This window comes from Manis javanica, chromosome 3, assembly GCF_040802235.1.
Source record: "Manis javanica isolate MJ-LG chromosome 3, MJ_LKY, whole genome shotgun sequence".
NCBI classification, from domain to species: Eukaryota; Metazoa; Chordata; class Mammalia; order Pholidota; family Manidae; genus Manis; species Manis javanica.
The window spans coordinates 168,521,095-168,547,334 of NC_133158.1; the positions used below are offsets into that span (position 1 = coordinate 168,521,095).

The 26,240-nt window shown below is 38.5% G+C and overlaps 1 protein-coding gene across 6 annotated transcripts in view; it reads right to left on the reverse strand.

Moving 5' to 3' along the window:
* STAG1 (STAG1 cohesin complex component) overlaps positions 1 to 26,240 on the reverse strand; it is a 436,291-nt gene that overhangs the window by 83,087 nt on the left and 326,964 nt on the right. For all 6 annotated transcript variants that reach the window (XM_073232352.1, XM_073232354.1, XM_073232353.1 and 3 more), the window contains 2 exons: positions 8,044 to 8,158; positions 1,432 to 1,549 (listed from right to left, as the gene is read on the reverse strand). In XM_073232352.1, coding sequence (XP_073088453.1) covers positions 1,432 to 1,549; positions 8,044 to 8,158 — 233 coding nt within the window. The remainder of the gene's footprint in view (positions 1 to 1,431; positions 1,550 to 8,043; positions 8,159 to 26,240) is intronic.

The window sequence follows — 26,240 nt, forward strand, 5'->3', positions numbered from 1 at the left end:
CAAAGAGGAGAAAAAGTAGAATATATGTTCATACTCCTTTATCACAAAACTGAAAGGAATTTGAGTCTGAGTTTGACTTAGTGAGCAGAAAGCCCTATAAACTTAGTAACAGGGCCATCCTCTTACCAAGGATATGGATGAAATAAACTACATGCAAATAAAGTACATAATAATCAGAGGTGGGGCCAAATACTTCACCTAGTAGCTTCCACCTTGAAAGAAGGTTTGAGAAAATTTTGAAAAGGATTTGCGTTACAGATTAAGAATGAGGTTGTGAGGCAGATATTCTGAGTTTAGAAGAGGTAATTTGGGCTAGTTTAACTATGATGTTTACCTGCCATTTCTCTCACTGAATTTTGTCAAAGCCAGAGTGGATAATATAACCATCATTACTGCTTGGAAGAACGCTAGGGGGTGGTCAATCTCTTGGGGACCTGTTCTGGTAGTCTTCTGCAGGAGATGGTTCATTCTGTTCTTTTATCAGAGGGCTGAACCACACAGAAGAGTATGGTAAACTGAAGAGAGAATCAATAATATACTATCTCATTAAAAGCCTTACTACTATATAAGGTATAAAAGAAAATACTATCTCTGTTAAAGAAAAAGAAGCTAAGGACAGAAAAAATGAGGACATTAGTCACAAAGAATGATGTAAAACTCTGAACCTATTCTTTTGATTCTGAAGTCCACGTTTAGTTCACTACAAGCATCACGTTAAGGTATTGTCTACATTCTAGAACTGTTGCATGGATTAAATAAAATACCATTTCTTCAAAGTACTAATTGTGGCCCAGCTTAATCATATATATGAAAAAGCATTACTAGTTTTAAGTAGTTAAAATTCATGTAAGTTTTAGAATATAAATATTATCCAATTTTAAGGATTATGCAAATGTGTATGTATTATTATGGAATGTGTAATAAGACACATGTTTCAGAAATTATATAGCAATTATTCAATCCTGTTTCTCGAATAGCTGGGTAGACGGCTATATTTTTGATCTTCTGATTTTAATATTTAAGAAAATATAACAAAAGAGGGGATGGTTGTAGTTTAATTAAATAGTTGTATGTCAAAGGCTTTTACAAGTTCCCATCTAAATACAGCAAAAAGATCCTAGATGTCACCCCACTTCACCTTTTTCACATTATGTCAGTACTTTATTTCTCAAATCAGCATAAAGGAAGATTTTTTGAAGATTACATGACATATGGATTAAAAAAAATATGTGTACCAAAGTCACTGTCTCAATTTAGAAAGATGTTATGAACTATTGAGACATCCTTGTTAGAGGAAACAAACTGTTCTCTTTGGAAAGATACATAGCATGCTTGCATATATTAATTTTTAAGAAATTATCTATACAGTATGGTATGATTATTAATGGAAACCCCAAACAATATGTAAATCAACTTGTCAAAATACTGTACCTTCCTCTCCTTGAACAGGTTCTTCTAACAGCAACTCTGTCATACATTCCCAGTCTTTCAACAGTTCTTGAGAGCTCTCCCACAAACTGTCCACCAAGTAGGCTGCATGTTCATGTAACTAAAAATAAAAAATCAAGTGTGACTCAAGAACATTTAATGAAGACCCTGCTAAGAATATTTTGAGTTAATAAACCATTTCACTCATAATTACAATGGCTTGGTCACAATGTTTCCAAGAACCAGTTACAGAACAAATATATATATATATGTACTCCATTATCAATAATGGGGGTGCGATACGTTAGACTCAATCAAAAAATTTTTTCCTACAGTCGTAAAGTTAAAGATATCCTAGTCCAACATCATTTATAGTGAGGAAACTAAAAGTATAAGTAGTTAACAGACTTCCTGAAATTATAAACTAGATAATAGTTCACTTTTTATTACCCTTCATTTGTCTCTATATTTACATAAAGGGAACCAATTACTTTATTCCAGAATTCTGTTTGAAACTTTGGTAACCCTTACTCACTTTACTTATCTCTGGTTGGTCAAGGACAAAATGTAAGTTACTCCACCTTTCTTTTTCACTCTCGATTATATTAACTCAATGCATTCCCCATCACAACCAACCCCCACTTTTTGCTGCTCATTATTCTTGGCAATTTTCTTTGGAAACCCTTATTTTCAGAATGAACAAACATCCTCAAATTCTTCATTAAACAATTCACACCAAAACCCCCACCACCTGTTAATCACTAAACTGTGAGGAATACTACTACATTTAAGCTCTTCAGAGAAGGTAAGCAGAGGTGTTCACATTCTTCTAGTTTTGAGGATTACAGTTTACTTCTCCATCATTGTATAAAACTTCTTCTACCTTTAAGGCTCATGAGATCCAGCTAAACCACTTTCTAGATAAGTATTTTAAAAATTATAAATTACAACCCATACAGTGACTGCTCAACTAATTTAATGCATGAAAGATTCAAAAAATGAAACATATACAAAAGAGTGTATACAGCACACAGAAAGTTAAGTACTATTTCATATTAACTCTTATTTTAGTTATATGTGCCTGTACTAGTAAACAGTTTTCTCATCATGAATAGTGGCTAGAAAATGTCTGAAAATCATGTTTCTAGCCTTACTGGTTGTCTAGTGATACCTGGGAACATTTGGCATGTGAGTTGGTTTTATTACTCATTGCTAATTCCATCACAATTTTTAATTTTTTTCTTAAGATATCACTAATGTACATACTCTTGTGAAGGTTTCATATGAGCATCATTGTGATTACTACATTCACCCCTATTATCAAGTCCTCTCCACATACCCCATTATAGTCACTGTCCATCAGCATACTAAGATGCTATAGAATCACAACTTATCTTCCCTGTGCTACACTACCTTACCTGTGACCCCAATACATTATGTGTGTTAATCACAATACCCCTTAATCCCATTTTCTCTCCCTTTCCTCCAACCCTGCCACCCGCTTGCCCTTTGGTAACCACTAGTCCCTTCTTGGGGTCCGTGAGTCTGCTGCTGTTTTGTTCCTTCAGTTTAGTTTTACAGTTATACTCCACAAATGAGTGAAATCATTTGGTACTTGTTCTCTGCCTGATTTATTACTCTCAAGCTCCATCCATGCTGTTTCAAATGGTAGGATATGTTTTCTTCTTATGGCTAAATAATATTCCATTGTGTATTGTATATGTATTATATCTTCTTTATCCATTCATCTACTGATGGACCCTTAGGTTGCTTCCATGTCTTGGCTATTGTAAACAGTACTGTGATAAACACAGGGGTGCATATGTCGTTTGAATCTGGGATCTTGTTTTCTTTGGGTAAATGCCTAGGAGTGAAATTATCGCATCAAATAGTATTTCTATTTTGAGTTTTTTGAGGAATCTCCCTATTGCTTTCCACAAGAGTTGAACTAATTTACATTTCCACCACAGTGTAAGAGGGTTCCTGTTTCTCCACATCCTTGCCAGCATTTGCTGTTTCCTGTCTTTTGGATGTTGGCCATCAACATGTGAGGTGATATCTCATTGTGGCATTAATTTTCATCTCCCTGATGATGAGCAATGTGGATCATCTTTTCATGTGCCTGTTGGTCACCTGAATTTCTTCTTTGGAGAAGTGTCTGTTCAGATCCTCTGCCTATTTTCTAATCAGGTTATTTACCTTTTGGGTGTTGAGGCATGTGAACTCTCTATATATTTTGAATGTTAACTCCTTATCAGATATGTCATCTACAAATATATTCTCCCACACTGTAGGATGCCTTTTTGTTCTGCTGATGTTGTCCTTTGCTGTACAGAAGCTTTTTAGTTTGATGTAGTCCCATGTGTTCATTTTTGCTTTTGTTTTCCTTGCCTGAGTAGATGTGTTCAGGAAAAAGTTGCTCACGTTTATATTCAAGAGATCATTTTGCCTATGTTTTTTTCTAAAAGTTTTATGGTGTCATGACTTACATTCAGGTCTTTGATCCATTTCGAGTTTACTTTGTGTATGGAGTTAGACAGAAATACAGTTTCATTCTCTTACATGTAGCTGTCCAGTTTTGTCAACACCAGTTGCTTATGAGGCTGTTATTTCCCCATTGTATATCCATGATTCCTTTATCATACATTAATTGGCCATATATGTGTGGGTTGTTATCTGGACTCTCTATTCTATTCCATTGATCTGTAGGTCTGTTCTTGTGTCAGTATCAAATTGTCTTGATTACTGCGGTTTTGTAGTAGAGTTTGAAGTCACAGAGTGTAACCCCCCTAGCTTTATTCTTCCTTCTCAGGATTGCTTTAGCTGTTAGAAGCCTTTTGTGGTTCCATATAAATTTTAGACTATTTGTTCTAGTTTGTTGAAGAATGCTGTCAGTATTTTGATAGGGACTGCACTGAATCTGTAGATTTTTTAGGCAGGATGGTCATTTTGACAATATTAATACTTCCTATCCTTGAGCATGTGATGCATTTCCATTTATTGATGTCTTCTTTAATTTTTCTCATGAGTGTCTTGTAGTTTTCAGGGTATAGATCTTTCACCTCCTTGGTTAGGTTTATTCCTAGATGTTTTATTCTTTTTGATGCGATTGTGAATGGAACTGTTTTCCTGGTTTCTGTTTCTGCTAGTTCATCATTAATATATAGGAATGCAGATTTCTGTGTATTCATTATGTATTCTGCAATCCTGCTGAACTGTTCTTAGTTCAGTAATTTTGGAGTGGATTCTCTGGGGTTTTTTATGTCCAATATCATGTCATCTACAACCAGTGACAGTTTAACTTGTTCCTTACCAATCTGGGTATCTTTTAATTTCTTTGTGTTGTCTGATTGCCATGGCTAGAACCTCCAGTACTATGCTGAATTAAAGTGGGGACAGTGGGCATCCTTGTCTTGTTCCCATTCTTAGAGGAAAAGCTTTCAGCTTTTTGCTGTTAAGCATGATGTTGGCTGTGAGTTTGTCATACATTACCTTTATTATGTTGAGGTACTTGCCCTCTATACCCATTTTGTTGAGAGTTTTTATCATGAATAGATGTTAAATTTGTCAATTGCCTTTTCAGCATCTATTGAGATGATCATGTGATCTTTGTCCTTCTTTTTGTTGATGTAGTGGATGTTGATGGATTTTCGAATGCTGTACCATCTTTGCATCTCTGGGATAAATCCTACTCGATCATGATGGATGATCGTTTTGATATATTTTTGGGTTCAGTTTGCTAATATTCTGTTGAGTATTTTTGCATCTATGTTCTTCAGGGATATTATTCTGTAATTTTCTTGTTTTGTGGTGTCTATGCTTGGTTTTGGTAGTAGAGTAATGTTGGCCTCACAGAATGAGTTTGGAAGTATTCCCTCCTTTTCTACTTAGTGGAGGACTTTAAGGAACATGTGTATTAGGTCCTCTCTAAATGTCTGATAAAATTCAGAGGTGAAGCCATCTGGTTCAGGGATTTTTGTTTTTGGGTAGTTTTTTGCTTGCCGATTCAATTTCATTGCTGGTAATTGACCTGTTCAGATTTTCTGTTTCTTCCTTGGTCAGTCTTAGAAGGTTGTATTTTTCTAAAAAGTTGTCCATTTCTTCTAGATTATCCAGTCTTTAGTATATAATTTTTCATAGTATTCTCTAATAATTCTTTGTATTTATGTGGTGTCCATAGTGATTTTTCCTTTCTCATTTATGATTCTGTTTATGTGTGTAGACTCTCTTTTTTTCTTGATAAGCTTGTCTTGGGGTTTATCTATTTTGTTTATTTTCTCAAAGAACCAGCTCCTGGTTGCAGTGATTCTTTCTATTGTTTTATTCTTTTCAATTTTATTTATTTCTGCTCTAATCTTCATTATGTCCCTTCTGCTGACCTTGGGCCTCATTTGTTCTTCTTTTTTCTAGTTTCATTAATTGTGAGTTTAGACTGTTCATTTGGGATTGTTCTTTCTTGAGTTAAGCCTGTATTTCTTTATACTTTCTTCTTAGAACTGCCTTCACTGTGTCCCACAGAAGTTGGGACACTGAATTGTTTTTTAAATTTTTCTCCAAATATTGCTTGATCTCTGTATTTGGTCATTGATTCATTGAATATTTAAGAGCATGTTGTTAAGCCTCTATGTGTTTATGAGCCTTTTTGTTTTCTTTGTACAATTTATTTTGAGTTTCATACCTTTGTAATCTGAGAAGCTGGTTGGTACAATTTCGATCTTTTGGAATTTACTGAGGCTCTTTTTGTGGCCTACTATGTGATCTATTCTGGAAAATGTTCCATGTACACTTGAGAAGAATGTGTATCCTGTTGCTTTTGGGTTGAGTGTTTTGTAGATGGCTGTTCGGTCTATCTATTCATTATTAACTTTATTTACATTTTTGATGATCTATTTAAAGCCTGACTCATTTGCCCTCCTTAATTGTTATTTCATTTCTGCTCCATTTCAAATTTCACATACCAGCTCCTGAAATGCTTCAGGAGCAGCACACTCACCCACAGTTTTCCAGTGATTTTTGTCAAAGCCGAAGTAGATAATATTCATTAGTATTTTCACTTGGAAAGAACACAGGCAAAAGGCCTGCACCAGGATACATCGAAAATATTGAAATTTTCATAACCTAGGAAACTATTCCTAAACCATCACTAACATCATTCCAACAGTGAGAGACACATGGTATCAAAATTGAAAATTAGCAGAAAATAGAAAAAGAAATAGTTTCAAAATTGTTGCTACTAAAACCTATGCTGAAGTGGAACTTTAAATGGATACAGAGTTTCAGGTTAGGAAAATTTTCAAGAAAGTTTCAGAGTTGAATGGCAGTGACCACTGCACAGATACATGAATATACTTAGTGCCAATGAAATGTATATTTAAAAATAGTTTAAGTGGTAAATTTTGTTATGAATATTTCATACTAGTTCAAAAAAAATCTATGTTGAATAAACTTGCTTTTATGTCTGATTATGTGTACATATTTAAGTATATCTGTAGAATAGGTACAAAAAGGCTCACAATTCTTTCTTTGGTGGTTTATACCTTCTATACATATAAAATACCCCCTCTTCCTATTAACACTTTTTGCCCTCAATTCTAGTTTATCTTATATGATATACATTGTCTTTCAACTCTGCAGCTGGTTTTGTTGCTGACTTTATTCTCTATTCATTTCCAATGAACTTTAAAAATGTTGACAACTCCTTCACCACTTTTCTGCCCTGCTTTGCCCTAACTGCACTCATTCCAGTGAATCAGCATACTTCTCTTAGATTTTAATTTTCATGTAGGCTGCCTATTTGTCTCTATATTCTTCATTTCTACATCTTTCCTAGCATTTTCAAATTTGACCAGTCATAGAATCTTTTATGTTTTTCTTCTTCCCAAATATTCTAACACAAACCAAAAAATAAAAATAATTATTTCCCAAGTAAAACGCAGGGTCCTAGGTTTGTAGGTTTTCTCCATTTTCTTTGCAACTCATATCCCAACTCATTACTAAGCAAAGTAGGTTTAATTTACCATTTCCCCAGTATCATATCAGCAGTAGGAAATACAGTCCTAATATCAAAAAGCATTTTACTGGGCAAACCAAAGTTCACTTGTGTAAACAGATTCTGATAGATATATTATAAATGCTAATCATAAAACTGTTTAAGTGATAAATGACATGGAAATGTCAAATGGAAATACTGCTAACAGAGCTTACTCAACTATTATTTAAAACATTTAAATTCATATTTTCCCTTATTCTTTTAATTTTCAACTAAGGTAGAAAGAATGGTTTAAACAGCCTGACAACTTTCACAAACTGTTTAATGTAATTTAAAAGCTACAGGCGCATGTGTGTGTATATCTGTAGTATGCAGTATTGCAACACTAAAAAAATTGAGGAATTGCTAGTCTATATTCAGTGTTGAACCACACCTGCGTATATATTCCCACAAGAGGTAGAGAACTAATTTCATGATCAGGCAACCCATGAAGAAAATTCTGTAAGAAACAGGCTTTTTTTCATTTGATTAAAAAATATCAATTAATCACAATGAATTAAATGAAAATTTTATTTAAAAACTAATCTAAAACAAAAACAGAATAACGAATTATGTTAAAAATTTACCTCACTTTCAAGAAAGAAAAGAACCAGCATTCTAATGAGGTTCCCATTTGGACTGTTTCTTCCCCTCCTCTTTGCTAATGCTTCTTCTGCTTGTGGGTCATGCCTGCTAAACAGCCTGGAAATAAGTAACAAAACAAGAGAATTATAAATTGACATGAATACGAACTGTAGTCTTTCCTTTCACTGTACGAAGTATTTCAGTGTTTTGAAAAAAAGAAAGAAACAAGTCAGGGGTTAGGTTACTGATTTATTCAAACACAAGTAAGTAATTTACGTTTTTATAGGTAAAAAAAAAAGGTTAGGCGGAGCCAAGATGGCGGCATGAGTAGAGCAGTGGAAATCTCCTCCCAAAAACACACAGAGCTATGAAAATATAACAAACAAAACTCTTCCTAAAATAGAGACCAGAGGACACAGGACAACATCCAGACCACATCCACACATGCAAGAACCCAGCACCTTGCGAAGGGGGTAAGATACAAGCCCTGGCCCGGCGGGACCCGAGCACCCCTCCCCTTGGCTCCCGGCGGGTAGAAAGAAATCGGAGTGGTTTTTTTGTTTGTTTGTTTTTTTTGGCGAGTGCTTTTTGAAGCCTAAAGGGACAGGGACCCCATTGCTAGGGAGGCAGGGTGGCGGGACCGGTGAGCAGTGCCTGGGACCGGCGCCTGAGGACAAAGATCGCGCGTTTTTCCCTACGGGACCGGTGGGTGGGTGCCTGAGACCGGCACCTGAGGACGGAGGAAATTGCGCGTTTCCCTCCCCCCCTTTTTTTTTTCTCTTTTTGGCGAGAGCTTTTTGGAAGCCTTAAAGGGACAGGGACCCCATTGCTAGGGAGGCAGGGCGGTGGGACCAGTGAGGGGGTGCCTGGGACCGGCACCTGAGAACAAAGATTACCGCGTGTTTTTCCCTACGGGACCGGTGGGTGGGTGCCTGAGAAAGGCGCCTGAGGACAGAGGAAATCGTGCGCTTTCCCCCTTTTTTTTCTCTTTTTGGAAGCCTTAAAGGGACAGGGACCCCGGTGCTAGGGAGGCAGGGCGGCGGGACTGGTGAGCAGGTGCCTGGGACAGGCGCCTGAGGACAAAGACTATCCCATGTTTTTCCCTGTGGGACCGGAGAGCGGGTGCCTGAGACCAGCACCTGAGGACGGAGGAAATTGCGCGTTTTCCCCACCTTTTTTTTTTCTCTTTTTGGCGACTGCTTTTTGGGAGCCTTAAAGGGACAGGGACCCCGGTGCTAGGGAGGCAGAGCAGCAGGACCAGTGAGCGGGTGCCTGGGATCAGAGTCTGAAGACAAAGAATATCGCGTGTTTTTCCCTGCGGGATCAGTGGGCGGGTGCTTTTTGGAAGCCTTGAAGGGACAGGGACCCTGGTGCTAGGGAGCCAGGGCAGCAGGACCAGTAAGCGGGTGCCTGGGACTGGCGCCTGAGGGAAAAAAAAAAAATTGCTTGTTTTCTTCCTTTTTTTTTTTCTTTTTTCTGTTCCCTCTCTCATTGTTGCTGTTGTTGTTTTGGTTTGGAGAGTGCTTTTTGGAAGTCTTAAAGGGGCAGGACAGGACACTTAGACCAGAGGCAGGGAATCTGTGGAACTCTGGGCACTCTAACCCCCTGGGCAACAGGGAGCACAGAGGCCCCTTACGGAGAAAAATAGTTTCCCGGCCGCTCCCCCTCCAATGGGGCTCCACCACTTTGGAGGAGCAGCCCCAGCCAGCCCACACACACAGCAACAGCAGAGAAAAACTCCATAGCAAACGGGCAGGTAGCAGAAGCCCTGTCTGCGCACAGCTGACAAGCATAAGCCACTAGAGGTCGCTATTCCCCCAGGAGAGGAAGGCCACAAACCAACAAGAAGGGAAGCTCTTCCAGCGGTCACTCGTACCAGGTCTGCAAACTATCTCTATCACCATGAAAAGGCAAAACTACAGGCAGACAAAGATCACAGAGACAACACCTGAGAAGGAGACAGACCTAACCAGTCCTCCTGAAAAAGAATTCAAAATAAAAATCATGAACATGCTGAAAGAGATGCAGAGAAAAATGCAAGAGCAAAGGGATGAAGTCCGGAGGGAGATCACAGATGTCAGGAAGGAGATCACAGAAGTGAAACAGTCCCTGGAAGGATTTATAAGCAGAATGGATAAGATGCAAGAGGCCATTCAAGGAATAGAAGCCAGAGAACAGGAACGTATAGAGGCTGACATAGAGAGAGATAAAAGGATCTCCAGGAATGAAACAACACTAAGAGAACTATGTGACCAAGCCAAAAGGAATAATATTCGTATTATAGGGGTACCAGAAGAAGAAGAAAGAGGAAAAGGGATAGAAAGTCTCTTTGAAGAAATAATTGCTGAAAACTTCCCCAAACTGGGCGAGGAAATAATCGAACAGACCATGGAATTACACAGAACCCCCAACAGAAAGGATCCAAGGAGGACAACACCAAGACACATAGTAATTAAAATGGCAAGGATCAAGGACAAGGAAAGAGTTTTAAAGGCAGCTAGAGAGAAAAAGGTCACCTATAAAGGAAAACCCATCAGGCTAACATCAGACTTCTTGACAGAAACCCTACAGGCCAGAAGAGAATAGCATGATATACTTAATGCAATGAAAAAGAAGGGCCTTGAACCAAGGATACTGTATCCAGCACGACTATCATTTAAATATGATGGCGGGATTAAACAATTCCCAGACAAGAAAAGCTGAGGGATTTTGCTTCCCACAAACCACCTCTACAGGGCATCCTACAGGGACTGCTCTAGATGGGAGCACTCCAAAAAAGATCACAGAACAAAACACACAACATATGAAGAAGGGAGGAGGAGGAATAAGAAGGGAGAGAAGAAAAGAATCTCCAGACAGTGTATATAACAGCTCAATAAGCGAGCTAAGTTACGCAGTAAGATACTAAGGAAGCTAACCTTGAACCTTTGGTAACCACGAATCTAAAGCCTGCAATGGCAATAAGTACATATCTCTCAATAGTCACCCTAAATGTAAATGGACTTAATGCACCAATCAAAAGACACAGAGTAATAGAATGGATAAAAAAGCAAGACCCATCTATATGCTGCTTACAAGAAACTCACCTTAAACCCAAAGACAAGCATAGAATAAAAGCCAAGGGATGGAAAAACATATTTCAGGCAAACAACAGTGAGAAGAAAGCAGGGGTTGCAGTACTATTATCAGACAAAATAGACTTCAAAACAAAGAAAGTAACAAGAGATCAAGAAGGACACTACATAATTATAAAGGGCTCAGTCCAACAAGAGGATATAACCATTCTAAATATATATGCACCCAATACAGGAGCACCAGCATATGTGAAGCAAATACTAACAGAACTAAAGAGGGAAATAGACTGCAATGCATTCATTCTAGGAGACTTCAACACACCACTCACTCCAAAGGATAGATCCACCGAACAGAAAATAAGCAAGGACACACAGGCACTGAACAACACACTAGAACAGATGGACCTAATAGACATCTATAGAACTCTACATCCAAAAGCAACAGGATATACATTCTTCTCAAGTGTACATGGAACATTCTCCAGAATAGACCACATACTAGCTCACAAAAAGAGCCTCAGTCAATTCCAAAATATTGAAATTCTACCAACCAATTTTTCAGACCACAAAGGTATAAAACTAGAAATAAATTCTACAAAGGAAACAAAAAGGCTCACAAACACATGGCGGCTTAACAACATGCTACTAAATAATCAATGGATCAATGAACAAATCAAAATAGAGATCAAGGAATATATAGAAACAAATGACAACAACACCAAGCCCCAACTTCTGTGGGACGCAGTGAAAGCAGTCTTAAGAGGAAAGTATATAGCAATCCAGGCACACTTGAAGAAGGAAGAACAATCCCAAATGAATAGTCTAACATCACAATTATCGAAACTGGAAAAAGAAGAACAAATGAGGCCTAAAGTCAGCAGAAGGAGGGACATAATAAAGATCAGAGAGGAAATAAACAAAATTGAGAAGAATAAAACAATAGCAAAAATCAACGAAACCAAGAGCTGGTTCTTTGAGAGAATAAACAAAATAGATAAGCCTCTAGCCCAACTTATTAAGAGAAAAAGAGAATCAACACAAATCCACATAATCAGAAATGAGAATGGAAAAATCACGACAGACTCCACAGAAATACAACGAATTATTAAAGACGACTATGAAAACCTATATGCCAACAAGCTGGAAAACCTAGAAGAAAGGGACAACTTCCTAGAAAAATACAACCTCCCATGACTGACCAAAGAAGAAACACAAAAGTTAAACAAACCAATTACGAGCAAAGAAATTGAAACGGTAATCAAAAAACTACCCAAGAACAAAACCCCAGCGCTGGATGGATTTACCTTGGAATTTTATCAGACACACAGAGAAGACATAATACCCATTCTCCTTAAAGTGTTCCAAAAAATAGAAGAAGAGGGAATACTCCCATACTCATTCTATGAAGCCAACATCACCCTAATACCAAAACCAGGCAAAGACCCCACCAAAAAAGAAAATTACAGACCAATATCCCTGATGAATGTAGATGCAAAAATACTCAATAAAATATTAGCAAACAGAATTCAACAGTATATCAAAAGGATCATACACCATGACCAAGTGGGATTCATCCCAGGGATGCAAGGATGGTACAACATTCGAAAATCCATCAGCATCATCCACCACATCAACAAAAAGAAAGACAAAAACCACATGATCATTTCCATAGATGCTGAAAAAGCATTTGAGAAAATTCAACATCCATTCATGATAAAAACTCTCAGCAAAATGGGAATAGAGGGCAAGTACCTCAACATAATAAAGGCCATATATGATAAACCCACAGCCAACATTATACTGAGCAGCGAGACACTGAAAGCATTTTCTCTGAGATCGGGAACCAGACAGGGATGCCCACTCTCCCCACTGTTATTTAACATAGTACTGGAGGTCCTAACCACGGCAATCAGACAAAACAAAGAAATACAAGGAATCCAGATGGGTAAAGAAGAAGTTAAACTGTCACTATTTGCAGATGATATGATACTGTACATAAAAAACCCTAAAGACTCCACTCCAAAACTACTAGAACTGATATCGGAATACAGCAAAGTTGCAGGATACAAAATTAACACACAGAAATCTGTAGCTTTCCTATACACTAACAATGAATCAAAAGAAAGAGAAATCAGGAAAATAATTCCATTCACCATTGCAACAAAAAGAATAAAATACCTAGGAATAGACCTAACCAAAGAAGTGAAAGACTTACACTCTGAAAACTACAAGTCACTCTTAAGAGAAATTAAAGGGGATACTAATAAATGGAAACTCATCCCATGCTCATGGCTAGGAAGAATTAATATCGTCAAAGTGGCCATCCTGCCCAAAGCAATATACAGATTTGATGCAATCCCTCTCAAATTACCAGCAACATTCTTCAAAGAATTGGAACAAAGAATTCAAAAATCCATATGGAAACACCAAAGACCCCGAATAGCCAAAGCAATCCTGAAAAAGAAGAATAAAGTAGGGGGGATCTCACTCCCCAACTTCAAACTCTACAACAAAGCCACAGTAATCAAGACTATTTGGTACTGGCACAAGAACAGAGCCACAGACCAGTGGAACAGATTAGAGACTCCAGACATTAACCCAAACAAATATGGTCAATTAATATTTGATAAAGGAGTCAAGGACATACAATGGCAAAATGACAGTCTCTTCAACAGATGGTGTTGGCAAAACTGGACAGCTACATGTAGGAGAATGAAACTGGACCATTGTCTCACCCCATATACAAAGGTAAACTCAAAATGGATCAAAGACCTGAATGTAAGTCATGAAACCATTAAACTCTTGGAAAAAAACATAGGCAAAAACGTCTTAGACATAAACATGAGTGACCTCTTCTTGAACATATCTCCCCGGGTAAGGAAAACAACAGCAAAAATGAGCAAGTTGGACTACATTAAGCTGAAAAGCTTCTGTACAGCGAAAGACACCATCAATAGAACAAAAGGGAACCCTACAGTATGGGAGAATATATTTGAAAATGACAGATCCGATAAAGGCTTGACCTCCAGAATATATAAAGAGTTCACACACCTCAACAAACAAAAAACAAATAACCCAATTAAAAAATGGGCAGAGGAACTGAGCAGACAGTTTTCTAAAAAAGAAATACAGATGGCCAACAGACACATGAAAAGATGCTCCACATCGCTAATTATCAGAGAAATGCAAATTAAAACTACAATGAGGTATCACCTCACACCAGTAAGGATAGCTGCCATCCAAAAGACAAACAACAACAAAGGTTGGTGAGGCTGTGGAGAAAGGGGAACCCTCCTACACTGCTGGTGGGAATGTAAATTAGTTCAACCATTGTGGAAAGCAGTTTGGAGGTTCATCAAAATGCTCAAAACAGACCTACCATTTGACCCAGGAATTCCACTCCTAGGAATTTACCCTAAGAACGCAGCAATCAAGTTTGAGAAAGACAGATGCACCCCTATGTTTATCGCAGCACTATTTACAATAGCCAAGAATTGGAAGCAACCTAAATGTCCATCGGTAGATGAATGAATAAAGAAGATGTGGTACATATACACAATGGAATATTACTCAGCCTTAAGAAGAGGGAAAATCCTACCATTTGCAGCAACATGGATGGAGCTGGAGAGTATTATGCTCAGTGAAATAAGCCAAGCGGAGAAAGAGAAATACCAAATGATTTCACTCATCTGAGGAGTATAAGAACAATGGAAAAAATGAAGGAACAAAACAGCAGCGGAATTACAGAACCCAAAAATGGACTAACAGGTACCAAAGGGAAAGGAACTGGGGAGGATGGGTGGGCAGGGAGGGATAAGCTGGGGAAGAAGAAGGGGGGTATTAAGATTCGCATGCATGGGGGGGAGGGAGAAAGGGGAGGGTGGGCTGCACAACACAGAGAGGAGAAGTAGGGATTCTACAACATTTTGCTAAGCTGATGGGCAGTAACCGTAATGTGGTTGTTAGGGGGGACCTGATATAGGGGAGAGCATAGTAAACATAGTACTCTTCATGTAAGTGTAGATTAAAGATAAGAAAGAAAGAAAGAAAGAAAGAGAGAGAGAGGGAGGGAGGGAAGGAGGGAGGGAGAGAGAGAGAGAGAGAGAGAGAGAGAGAGAGAGAGAGAGAGAGAGAGAGAGAGAGAAAGAAAAAAAGAAAGAAAGAAAGAAAGAAAGAAAGAAAGAAAGAAAGAAAGAAAGAAAGAAAGAAAGAAAAAGAAAGAAAGAAAGAAAGAAAGAAAAGGGGGATTACTCCTTGATAGGATAAAGCTATTGGTAAATCAAAGATCAACGCATGCTTTAAATAACCTTAATGTTGATCACTTAAAGGGTGTCAGATGATCAGCTATGGAGGTACTCTTTTCTGATAATATTCCTTTCTCTTAATAAAAAAAAAAAAAAAAAAGCAGTCCCTGTGTGCTGACCTCCAATGAGTTCTGCACAGTGGTATAGAGGGCATGTCAAAGTGTGGGCAAAGGGTCTGTTTGTTTCTATGCAGAAGATCAAGGCCTAGCTTGGATACCCAGAAAATGAACTAAGATACGATATGAGGAGGAGCTTCCGGCATCAGCACTCTCTGGAGGACTCGTGCCGGGGGATGATCACCGAAAAGCGTCCACAGGGATCCGGGCGATGCTGCGGTCATGGCTGCATCCACCCCACCATTTCCTGGACTTGCCATTGGAATGAGGAGGGAGATGTCTAGGCTGGCATGTGCATACAGTGAGACAACGAATTTGACCGGATCTGTACTGTTGGAACTCAACCAGGAGTTGGGAGGGGTGCAAGCTGTAGCACTCCAAAATCTTATGACTATAGACTATCTACGGTTAAAAGGACATATGGGAGGTGTACAGATCCCAGACATGGGCTGCTTTAATTTGTCTGATTTCTCTCAGATTGTTCAAGTACAGTTGGACAATATCCATCATATCATAGACAAATTTTCACAAATGCCTAGGGTGCCTAACTGGTTTTCTTGGCTTCACTGGAGATGGATGGTAATTATAGATTTGCTTTGTTTATGTCACCGTATTCCTATTATGTTAATATGTGCGTGCAAATTAGTTAGTAGTTTAAAACCTATACATGCTTAAGGTACTATACAAGTAGATATGTCAAAGAAGTAATCAATCCTCCCATGTTTTCTTCCATATGCTACCTCTATAGCTTTTCTTCTTCCTTCCTAATTACAACCCTTAAATAGAATTCGTGCCTCATACCGAAGTTACCGAGTATTATAATTCCCCCAGGTGGTAAAGATATCTCGAGACAAGTGCTGGGCATAGAAGCCACAGGGCATAAATCTGCAAAGAAGTAAAAAGCTAACCTTTTCAAACAATATGGCTTCTCTCTCACTTACCAACTTTACATTTCCCTGTATGGCCCCGGAAGATGACTGGTTAGCCAGAGACGGGTAAGATTCCTCAAGGGAGGAACAACCTAAGACAGGCACAGTCGCAGGGGGGCCATCAGGTGAGAAATTGGGGATCAACAGAGGTGAGGCTCAGAACCTCATCCCCACTGCTTTGAGAGAAATCTTCTGCATCCGTGGATGGTTTATTGCCCTTGTCTAGCTTGGATTAACACATAGTCTACAGGCACACACCTGATCATCTACAATTGGCCTTCTACAACACTAAACTATGTTTTCTACCTTTATCTTGCATCTACCTACCACTTCAGCATTTTATTAAAAATAAAAATAATAATAATAATAAAGGGAGAAATGTGGGATCAACATGTAAATCAAGTATAAAAATCAAATGAATATTCATATTTGACCTGATTGTTTATAGTTCATAATGCGTGATCAAAACCGAAAGTTTCTGTGATGAATGCCCTTGTACTGTTCACCATGTAAGAATTTATTCACTATGTAAGAATTCGTTCACCATGTAAGAACTTGTTCGTTATGCTTCAGAAGATTGGAGACTGATGAGAGTTAGGCTTGAGATGGATTAATGATTGTACATTGAGCATTGACCCCCCTATACTGCCATTTGATCAATAAATATGAGAGATGCCCTCTCAAAAAAAAAAAAAAAAGGTTAGTTCAGAACTACAATTTTAGTTATATGTATAGTATAAAAGGAAGGTATTTTACTGATGATTAAACAATGTTCAAATATTTATGAAAAATATAAATTGTTTGAAGCCTGTATGGTATATTAACTAGAGTATATAATATTAAATAGTTCTATATTCTTAAATATTAATTTAATAGTCAAGTAAATAAAGTAGCCAAATGTTCCATCAGCAATAATAAAAATTCATTCTTTAATTACTTCTTGTATTCTTTTCTGCTTAATAGCCTTTTACCTAGAAACAGCACTCACTAACCAGTACTGTGTAAAATGACACAAACATTAAAATTTTTAAAATAGCACCTAGTGACAGAACTTCTAAAATACAGCAAAGAAGAAAAGACAAAATCCTGTTCTCACTGAGCTCTCACTCCAGTGGAGAGAGATAAGTATATACAATGTTGGGGATTAAAACGAAAAACAAGATACTAGGGATGGGGATATACAGTATGCTACTTTAGATATGGAAATCATAGAAGGTCTCTCAGATGAGAGACTAAATAACTGAATAAAGTAAGAATTTCATGTGACATAAAACTAAACCAATCTTAAACAGAAAATGAGGATAGAGAGGTTTAAGATTTTCGAAGAGGGGGAAACTAATATGGCAGGAAAAGACTACAGTATCACCTTTAAGCTGTATCTGCATAGCTATCAGAATGTTTTAAGATAAAGTTTTGTTTGTTTGGCTTTCAGAGGGCAGAAAATTGGAAAATTTGAAGGTCTTTTATAACTGAAATGTATGAATTTGGATAATCACATTTACCATACATACATGGAAGGTACTTTAGAATTAGCTTAAGAAGATGTCCTGAGATTGTGCAAAAGATGGCAGAGTAGAAAGGCAAGGGAGAAACTTCCTCCCACATATACAGCTAGGAAGTAACTATAGTAAATACAACTAACTCTGAAAATGAGCTGAAGATTGCAGAAACCTGGTGAAGAAAATACCACACAGGTAAGGGTAAAGTGGCAGAGCAGTGATCAATCAGGACCCAAGCCTGTCCCCTATTCTACCCCACAAGTAGAATGGAGTGGAACACAGCAGGGAAGGGGTAGTTCTCAGGAACTCTGTACACCTGGTCCTAGAGATATGCCCTGGGAACATGAATCCACATGCACTGTGGTTTGGTAATTGACAGGGCTGGACACCAGGGAGAGTTGGAGCACTCTGGGAGGATGAGACTCTTATCACTTGCGGAGGACAAGCACCTCCATCAGTCCTGTGGAGACCCAACATAGAAGCAAAAGTTTGAAAGATTCACCAGTCTCGGGAAGGGTGCAACAGGGACAGGGAGTTGGACTAAGTTCTCTCTGGAAGAAAATGGGCAGATGTACAATGCTTCCCCAGCTCTCCCTCAGCCCAACAGGTCGGGCACCTTTGGGAGCTAGACAAGAGCTCCATACACTTCGCTGGCGGCTCAGCCCCAAGGCACTTCTCTGTGCACCTGACATTGCTGCCTGGCAGGTGGAGGGAGGAAAGAGGATTTCCCAGCTCTCTTTCATCCCAATTGGTGAGGCCCTGCAGGGCCAGCTCCAAAAGTTCCTCCTTGCTGGTGGACCAGCCCCGTAATATGCTCCCCCATGCACTAGCCCCACCCAACCCGTAGGCACAGTAGCACTGCCACTGCTGTTGGGCAGGCAGGTGGTGCCACACACAAACATCCCAAGAGAAGCATGGCTGCACAGCTGACAAAGGGCCTCTGCTGACAGAGAACAGTCACTGTCAGAAGACAGGCAGAAAGGTGGCCCTGTCCACAGCCCATCAACAACAACTGCGGCTCCACCAAGAAGAAAACTAGGCATTGGACAATAAACAGTCTCAAGCTCTGGACATCGCAGGACAACACTTGTTCATAAGGCTATTTAGTCTCTAGACCAGGAAGCATACAGATCAATCTAATGCAAAGGAAGAAACACAGAAACCCTGACAAAATGAGATGGAATAGAATATGTTCCAAACAAAACTACAGGAGAAGACATCAGGAAGAGGGCTAAATGAAATGGACATCAACAATTTTCATTAAGATTATAAAGTAACAGTCAAATATGCTCACTGACTGTTGGAAAGTATTGGCAATCTCAGGGAAAACCCCAACAAAGACAAGATTTGAAAAAGAACCACTCAAAGCTGAAGAATACAGGAATTGAAATGAAACATACAATGAGGTAATGAATAATAGACTGCTGAAAGTAGAAGAAACAAAGAGATGGAAATTAGAGAAGAGAAAAACAACAAAGCTAAGGAAGAGGGAAAAAAATCACTAGAAACAAGAGGATGTTAAGAGAGTTGTGTGACACCTCCAAATGAAACAATATTCCCATTATAGGAGACCCAGGCAGAAAAGAGGGAGAAAAAGGAGTATAAAGTCTCCATGAAGAAATAGCTGCTGATCCTACAGTATGAGAGAATACATTTGTAAATGACTCACCTGATAAGGAGTTAACATCTAAAATATAATAAAGACTCATACGCTGAACTCCCAAAAAACAAGTAACCTGATCAAAAAATGGGTGCAGGACCTGAACAGACACTTCTCCAAAGAAAAAATACAAATGGCCAAAAGGCACATGAAAAGATGATGCACATAACTAATCAGGGAAAGGCAAATTAAAGCCACAATGAGATATCACCTCATACCAATCACAATGGCCAGTACCGAAAAGAATAAGAAAAACAAATGCTGGGGACAATGTGGAGAAAGAGAAGCCCTCCTCACTGTTGGTGGGACTACAAATTGATGCAACTACTGTAAAAACATTATAGAGGTTCCTCAAAAAACTAAAAATAGAAATAACATTTGACCCAGAAATTCCACTCTTAGGAATTTACCCAAAGAAAACAAAACCAATGATTCAAAAAGATATATGCACTGCCATGTTTATCACCACACTATTTGCAATAGCCAAGACATGGAAGCAAACTATGTGTCCATCAGCACATGAATAGGTAAAGATGTGCTACATATACACAATGGAATATTATTCAGCCATAAAAAAGGAGTTCTGCCATTTGCAACAGCAAGGATGGATATAGAGGGTATGATGCTGAGTGAAATAAGCAATGCAGAGAAAGACAAATACCATATGATTTCACTTATTTGTGGAATATTAAAATAAAGGAAAACAGGAGGAACAAAACAGCATCAGACTCATAGACACTGAGAAGTGACGGCTGGTTAGTAAGGGGGAGGGCTTTGGGCAGGAGTGGGGAGGGAGGAGAGGGGGATTGTTGAACCACTGTGATGTATATTTGATTAAAAAAAAAAGAAATATGTTAAAAGAACATATGGGATGTGAACAGTTGCCAGAAATGGGTTGTTTTAATGTCTGATTTCTCTCAGACTGTTCAAGTACAGTTGGACAATATCCATCATATCATAGATAAATTTTCACAAATGCCTAGGATGCCTAACTGGTTTTCTTGGTTTCACTGGAGATGGCTGGTAATTATAGATCTGCTTTGGTTATGTAACTGTATTCCTATTATGTTAATGTGTGTGTGCAATTTAATTAGTAGTTTAAAACCTATATATGCTTAAGTTACTCTACAAGAAGATATGTCAAAGAAATAATCAATCTCCCCATGTTTTCTTCCGCCTGCTACTTCTATGGCTTTTCTTCTTCCTTCCTAATTACAACCCTTCAATAGAATTTGTGCCTCATATCGAATTTACCGAGTATCATAATTCCTCCAAGTGGTAAAGATACCTCAAGACAAATGCTGGGCATAGAAGCCACAGGGCATAAATCTGCAAAGAAGTAAAACGCTAACCTTTTCAAACAATATGGCCTCTCTCTCACTTACCAACTTTACATTTCCCTGTATGGCCCCGGAAGATGACTGGTTAGCCAGAGATGGGTAAGATTCCTCAAGGGAGGAACAACCTAAGACAGGCACAGTCGCAGGGGGTCCATCAGGTGAGAAACTGGGGATCAACAGAGGTGAGGCTTAGAACCTCACACCCCTGTTTTGAGAGAAATCTTCTGCATCCGTGGATGTTTTATTGCCCTTGTCTAGCTTGGATTAACACATAGTCTACAAGCACACACCTGATCATCTACATTTGCTCTCTTATAACACTAAACTATGTTTTCTACCTTTATCTTGCATCTACCTACCACTTCAGCATTTTATTAAAAATAATAATAATAATAATAATAATAATAATAATAATAATAAAGGGAGAAATGTGGGATCCACATATAAATCAACTAAAAAATCAAACGAATATTCATATTTGACCTGATTGTTTATAGTTCATAATGTGTGATCAAAACTGAAAGTTTCTGTGATGACTGTCCTTGTACTGTTCACCATGTAAGAACTTATTCACTATGTAAGAATTTGTTCACCATGTAAGAACTTGTTTGTTATGCTTCAGAAGATTGGAGACTGATGAAAATTAGGCTTTGGGTGGATTAATGATTGTGCATTGAGCATTGACTCCCCTATACAGAATTTTATTGTTGTTAACAACCATTTGATCAATAGATATGAGAGATGCCCTCTCAAAAAAAAAAAAAAAAAAGAAACAAAAAAGAATGGCTGAAAACATCCCGAATATGGGAGAAGAAATAGACATCCAAGTCCTGGAAGCCCAGAAAGCCCCTAACAAAAGGATCCAGGGAAGACAAGACATATATTAATGAAAATGACAAAGATTAAGGATAGAGAAGGTACTGAAAGCAGCTAAAGATAGACAAAAACTTACTCATTAGGGTAACCCATAATGCTATCAGGTTTCTTTAGAATAAACTTTACAGGTCAGAAGGGAGTGGCACAAAATACTTAATGAATAAACAGAAGGACATTCAACCACGAATACTCTACCCAGGAAGGTTATCATCCAGAATCAAAGTGGCATTAAAGTTTCTCATATGAATTAAAGCTATAAGAATTTACCACCACTAAACAAGCCTTACAGGATATGTTAAAGAAACCTGTTGATGGAAATGTACTTAAGCTTAAATATTTCTCATCAGTGATAATAAAATCATAGTAAAGTTCCTAGACCAATTATTAACTAAGCAAGTATAAAGTTAAAAAAAAAAAACACCCAAAAGTAAAAAATCAAGTATGAACAAAATCAGTCATGACACACACACACACACACACACACACAAATGCCGGTTATCTGAACTCACCAATCTTCCTGAAAGAGAGTTCAAAATAAAAATCATAAACATGCTCATGGAGGTACAGAAAAGTACTCAAGAACTCAGGGACAAATTTAGGATGGAGATTCAATCATTAAGAAATTCCATATCTGAAATGCAATATACAATGGAGGGATTTAAAAGCAGCACCCAACACAGTATCACCTACATATGTGAAACAAATACTAACAGAATTACAGGGGGAAATAAAATGCAATGCATTCGGAGAGGCGCTCAAGATGGCAGTGTGAGTAGGGTGGCAGAAATCTTCTCCCAAAACCATACATATTCTGAAAATACAACAAATACAACTACTTCTAAAAGAGAGACCAGAAGATATACTACAACAGCCAGGCTACACCTACATCTGTGAGAACTCAGCATCCCACAAAAAAGGGTAAGATACAAAGCTGTGATCCAGCGGGACCTGAGCACTCCCCACACCTGAGCTCACTGGGGGGAGGAAAAGAATCTGAGTGGGGTGGGAGTGGAATACCCAGTCATAGTAATCTGCAATAGGAGCACACTGCATGGTGCACTGGATATTAAAGAAACAGAAAAGTAAAATCTGAGACAGAGACTGCGAGTGGATTTCCACAGCCAGCTCCCCTGGGACAAAAGAAAAGCGGGCACTTGAAAAGTCTTAAAGGGACAAGGGTTTAATATGTGGACAAAACCGTCCCGGTACACTCAGCCCAACAGGCTGGGAATCTTAACGAACTTCAGGCACCCTAATGTGCTGGGTGGCAATGCAGCTCTGAAGCTCCTCACGGCAATAAGCAGCCTGCTGTTCATTGCCCCCTGCAGGCACTGCAAGCAAACTAGCTGACCCACCATTACTGCGGACCAGCGAGGAAGCAGCCCTGCCCACAGCAACAACACAGAGTCTTCTCCCAGTGTGCAGCTAACCAGGTCAGGCACAGAGGCTACCACCAGCACACAGCTGCCTGGCACAGAGGAAGCAGGTGCAAAGTCCGGAAGGTACGAAGGGGCGTCATTCTCGCAGGAGAACACATGTGGCACCTGCGATCCCTGACAGTGCCCTAGGCCATCCCAAGGGCAGCCCCGCCCACAGCACCTCAGGAGATTAACCCAGACACTGCTCCCTGTGTACAGGTAACAGGCACAGGTAGAAGAGAAGGGCATTGCGAGCAGCAAGCAGGAAGGGACTTTGTTCTCCCAGCTGACACACGTGCCACTTGACATCAATCAATTCCATCACCATGAAAAGGCAGAAGAACGTGGTCCTGTCCAAAATCACTCAAAAAACGCCACAGACAGGGCCTGGGGAGATAGATATAATGAATCTTCCTGAAAAAGAACTCAAAATAAAAGTCATAACCATGCTAATGGAGCTGCACAGAAATATGCAAGAGCTGAGGGATAAAGTACGGAGGGTGATAACAGAAATGAAACAATCAATGGAAGGACTTAAGAGCAGACTGGATGAGGTGCAAGAGACTGTAAATGGAATAGAAATCAGAGAACAGGAATACAGAGAAGCTGAGGCAGAGGGAGATAAAAGGATCTCTAGGAATGAAAGAATATTAAGAGAACTGTGTGACCAATCCAAATGGAACAATATTTGCAAAATAGCGGCACCATAAGAAGAAGAAAGAGAAAAAGGGATAGAAAGTGTCTTTGAAGAAATAATTGCTGAAAACTTCACCAAGCTGGGGAAGGAAATATTCTCCAAGACCATGGAAGCTCACAGATCTCCCAACACAAGGGACCCAAGGAGGACAACAACAAGACCTATAATAAATAAAATGGCAAGGGTCAAAGATAAGGACAGGGTATTAAAGGCAGCCAAAGAGAGAAAATAGATCACCTACAAAGGAAAACCCATCAGGCTATCATCAGACTTCTCAGCAGAAGTCTTACAGGCCAGAAGACAATGGCATGATATATTTAATGCAATGAAACAGAGGGCCTTGAACAAAGAATACTGAACCCAGCAAGATTATCATTTAAATTTGAAAGAGGGATTAAACAATTTCCAGATAAGCAAAAGTTGAAGGAATTTGCTTCCCAGAAACCACCTCTACAGGGTATGTTAAAGGGACTGCTCTAGATGGAAGTACTCCTAAGGATAAATGGATGTCACCAGAGAAAATAAAATCACAGCAAAGAAAGCACATCAACCAAATACTAACTAAAGGTAAAAAATAATATCAGCTATCCACAAAAGGAGTCAAGGGAAACACGAAAGAGTACAGAATAAAACACCTAACATATAAAGAGTGGAGGAGGAAGAATAAGAAGGGAGAGAAATAAAGAATCATTAGACTGTATTTGTAATAGTGTAATAAGTGAGTTAGTTTGATGGTTAGATAGTAAAGAAGCTACCCTTGAACCTTTGGTTACCATGAATCCAAAGCCTGCAATGGCAATAAGTACATATCTATTGATAATCACCCTAAATGTAAGTGGACTGAATGCACCAATAAAAAGACACAGAGTAATAGAAAGGATAAAAAAGCAAGACCTATCTATATGCTGCTTACAAGAGATTCCTTGCAAACCCAAAGACATACATAGACTAAAAGTGAAGGGATGGAAAAAGATATTTCATGCAAACAATACGGAGAAAAAAGGTGTTGCAGTACTTGTATCAGACAAAATAGACTTCAAAACAAAGAAAGTAACAAGAGATAAAGAAGGACATCACATAATGATAAAGGGGTCAGTCCGACAAGAGGATATAACCATAATAAACATCTATGTACCAAACACATGAGCACCTACATACGTGAAAAAATACTAACAGAATTAAAGGAGGAAATAGAATGCAATGCATTTATTTTAGGAGACTTCAACACACCACTCACTCCAAAGGACAGATCAACCAGACAGAAAATAAGTAAGGACACAGAGGCACTGAACACCACACTAGAACAGATGGACCTAACAGACATCTACAGAACTCTACACTTAAAAGCAGCAGGATATACATTCTTCTCAAGTGCACATGGAACATTTTCCATAATAGACCACATAGTAGGCCACAAAAACAGCCTCAGTAAATTAAAAAAGACTGAAATTCTACCAACCAACTACTCCGATCAAAAAGGTATAAAACTAGAAATAAATTGTACAAAGAAAGCAAAAAGGCTCACAAACACATGGAGGCTTAACAGCATGCTCCTAAATAATCAAGGGATCAATGACCAAATTAAAACAGTATCCAAAATAGGAGCACCTAAATACGTAAACAGATACTAAGAGAAGTAAAGGGAGAAATACACAGGAACAAAATCATATTATGGGGCTTTAACACCCCACTTATATCAATGGACATATAAATCAGACAGAAAATAAAGAAAAAGAGGCAGTGAACAACACACTATATCAGATGGACTTAACAGATATATACAGAGCATTCCACCCAAAAGCAGCAGGACACACATTTTTCGGAAGTGCATATGGAATGAATGCTCTCCAGGAGAGATCACATAATGGGCCACAAAAAGAGCCTCAATAAATTGAAAAAGACTAAAGTTGTATAAAGCATCTTTCCAGATCTCAATGTTACGGAACTAGAAATAAATTACATGAAGAAAATAAAAATCTCCACAAACACATGGAGGCTAAAAAACATTCTTCTACATAATCAGTGGATCAATGAACAAATCAAAACAGAAATCAAGCAATACATGCAGACAAATGAAAACAAAAATACAACAGTCCAAAATTTGTGGGATGTCTGAAAAGCAATTCTAAGAGGGAAGCACATAATAGAGGACTACCTCAAAAAAGAAGGACAATCCCAAACATCTAATCTCATTATCAAAGAAACTAGAAAAGGATGACCAAATGAAACCCAAAGTCAGTAGAAGGAACATAATAAAGATCACAGCAGAAAGAAATAAAATAGGGA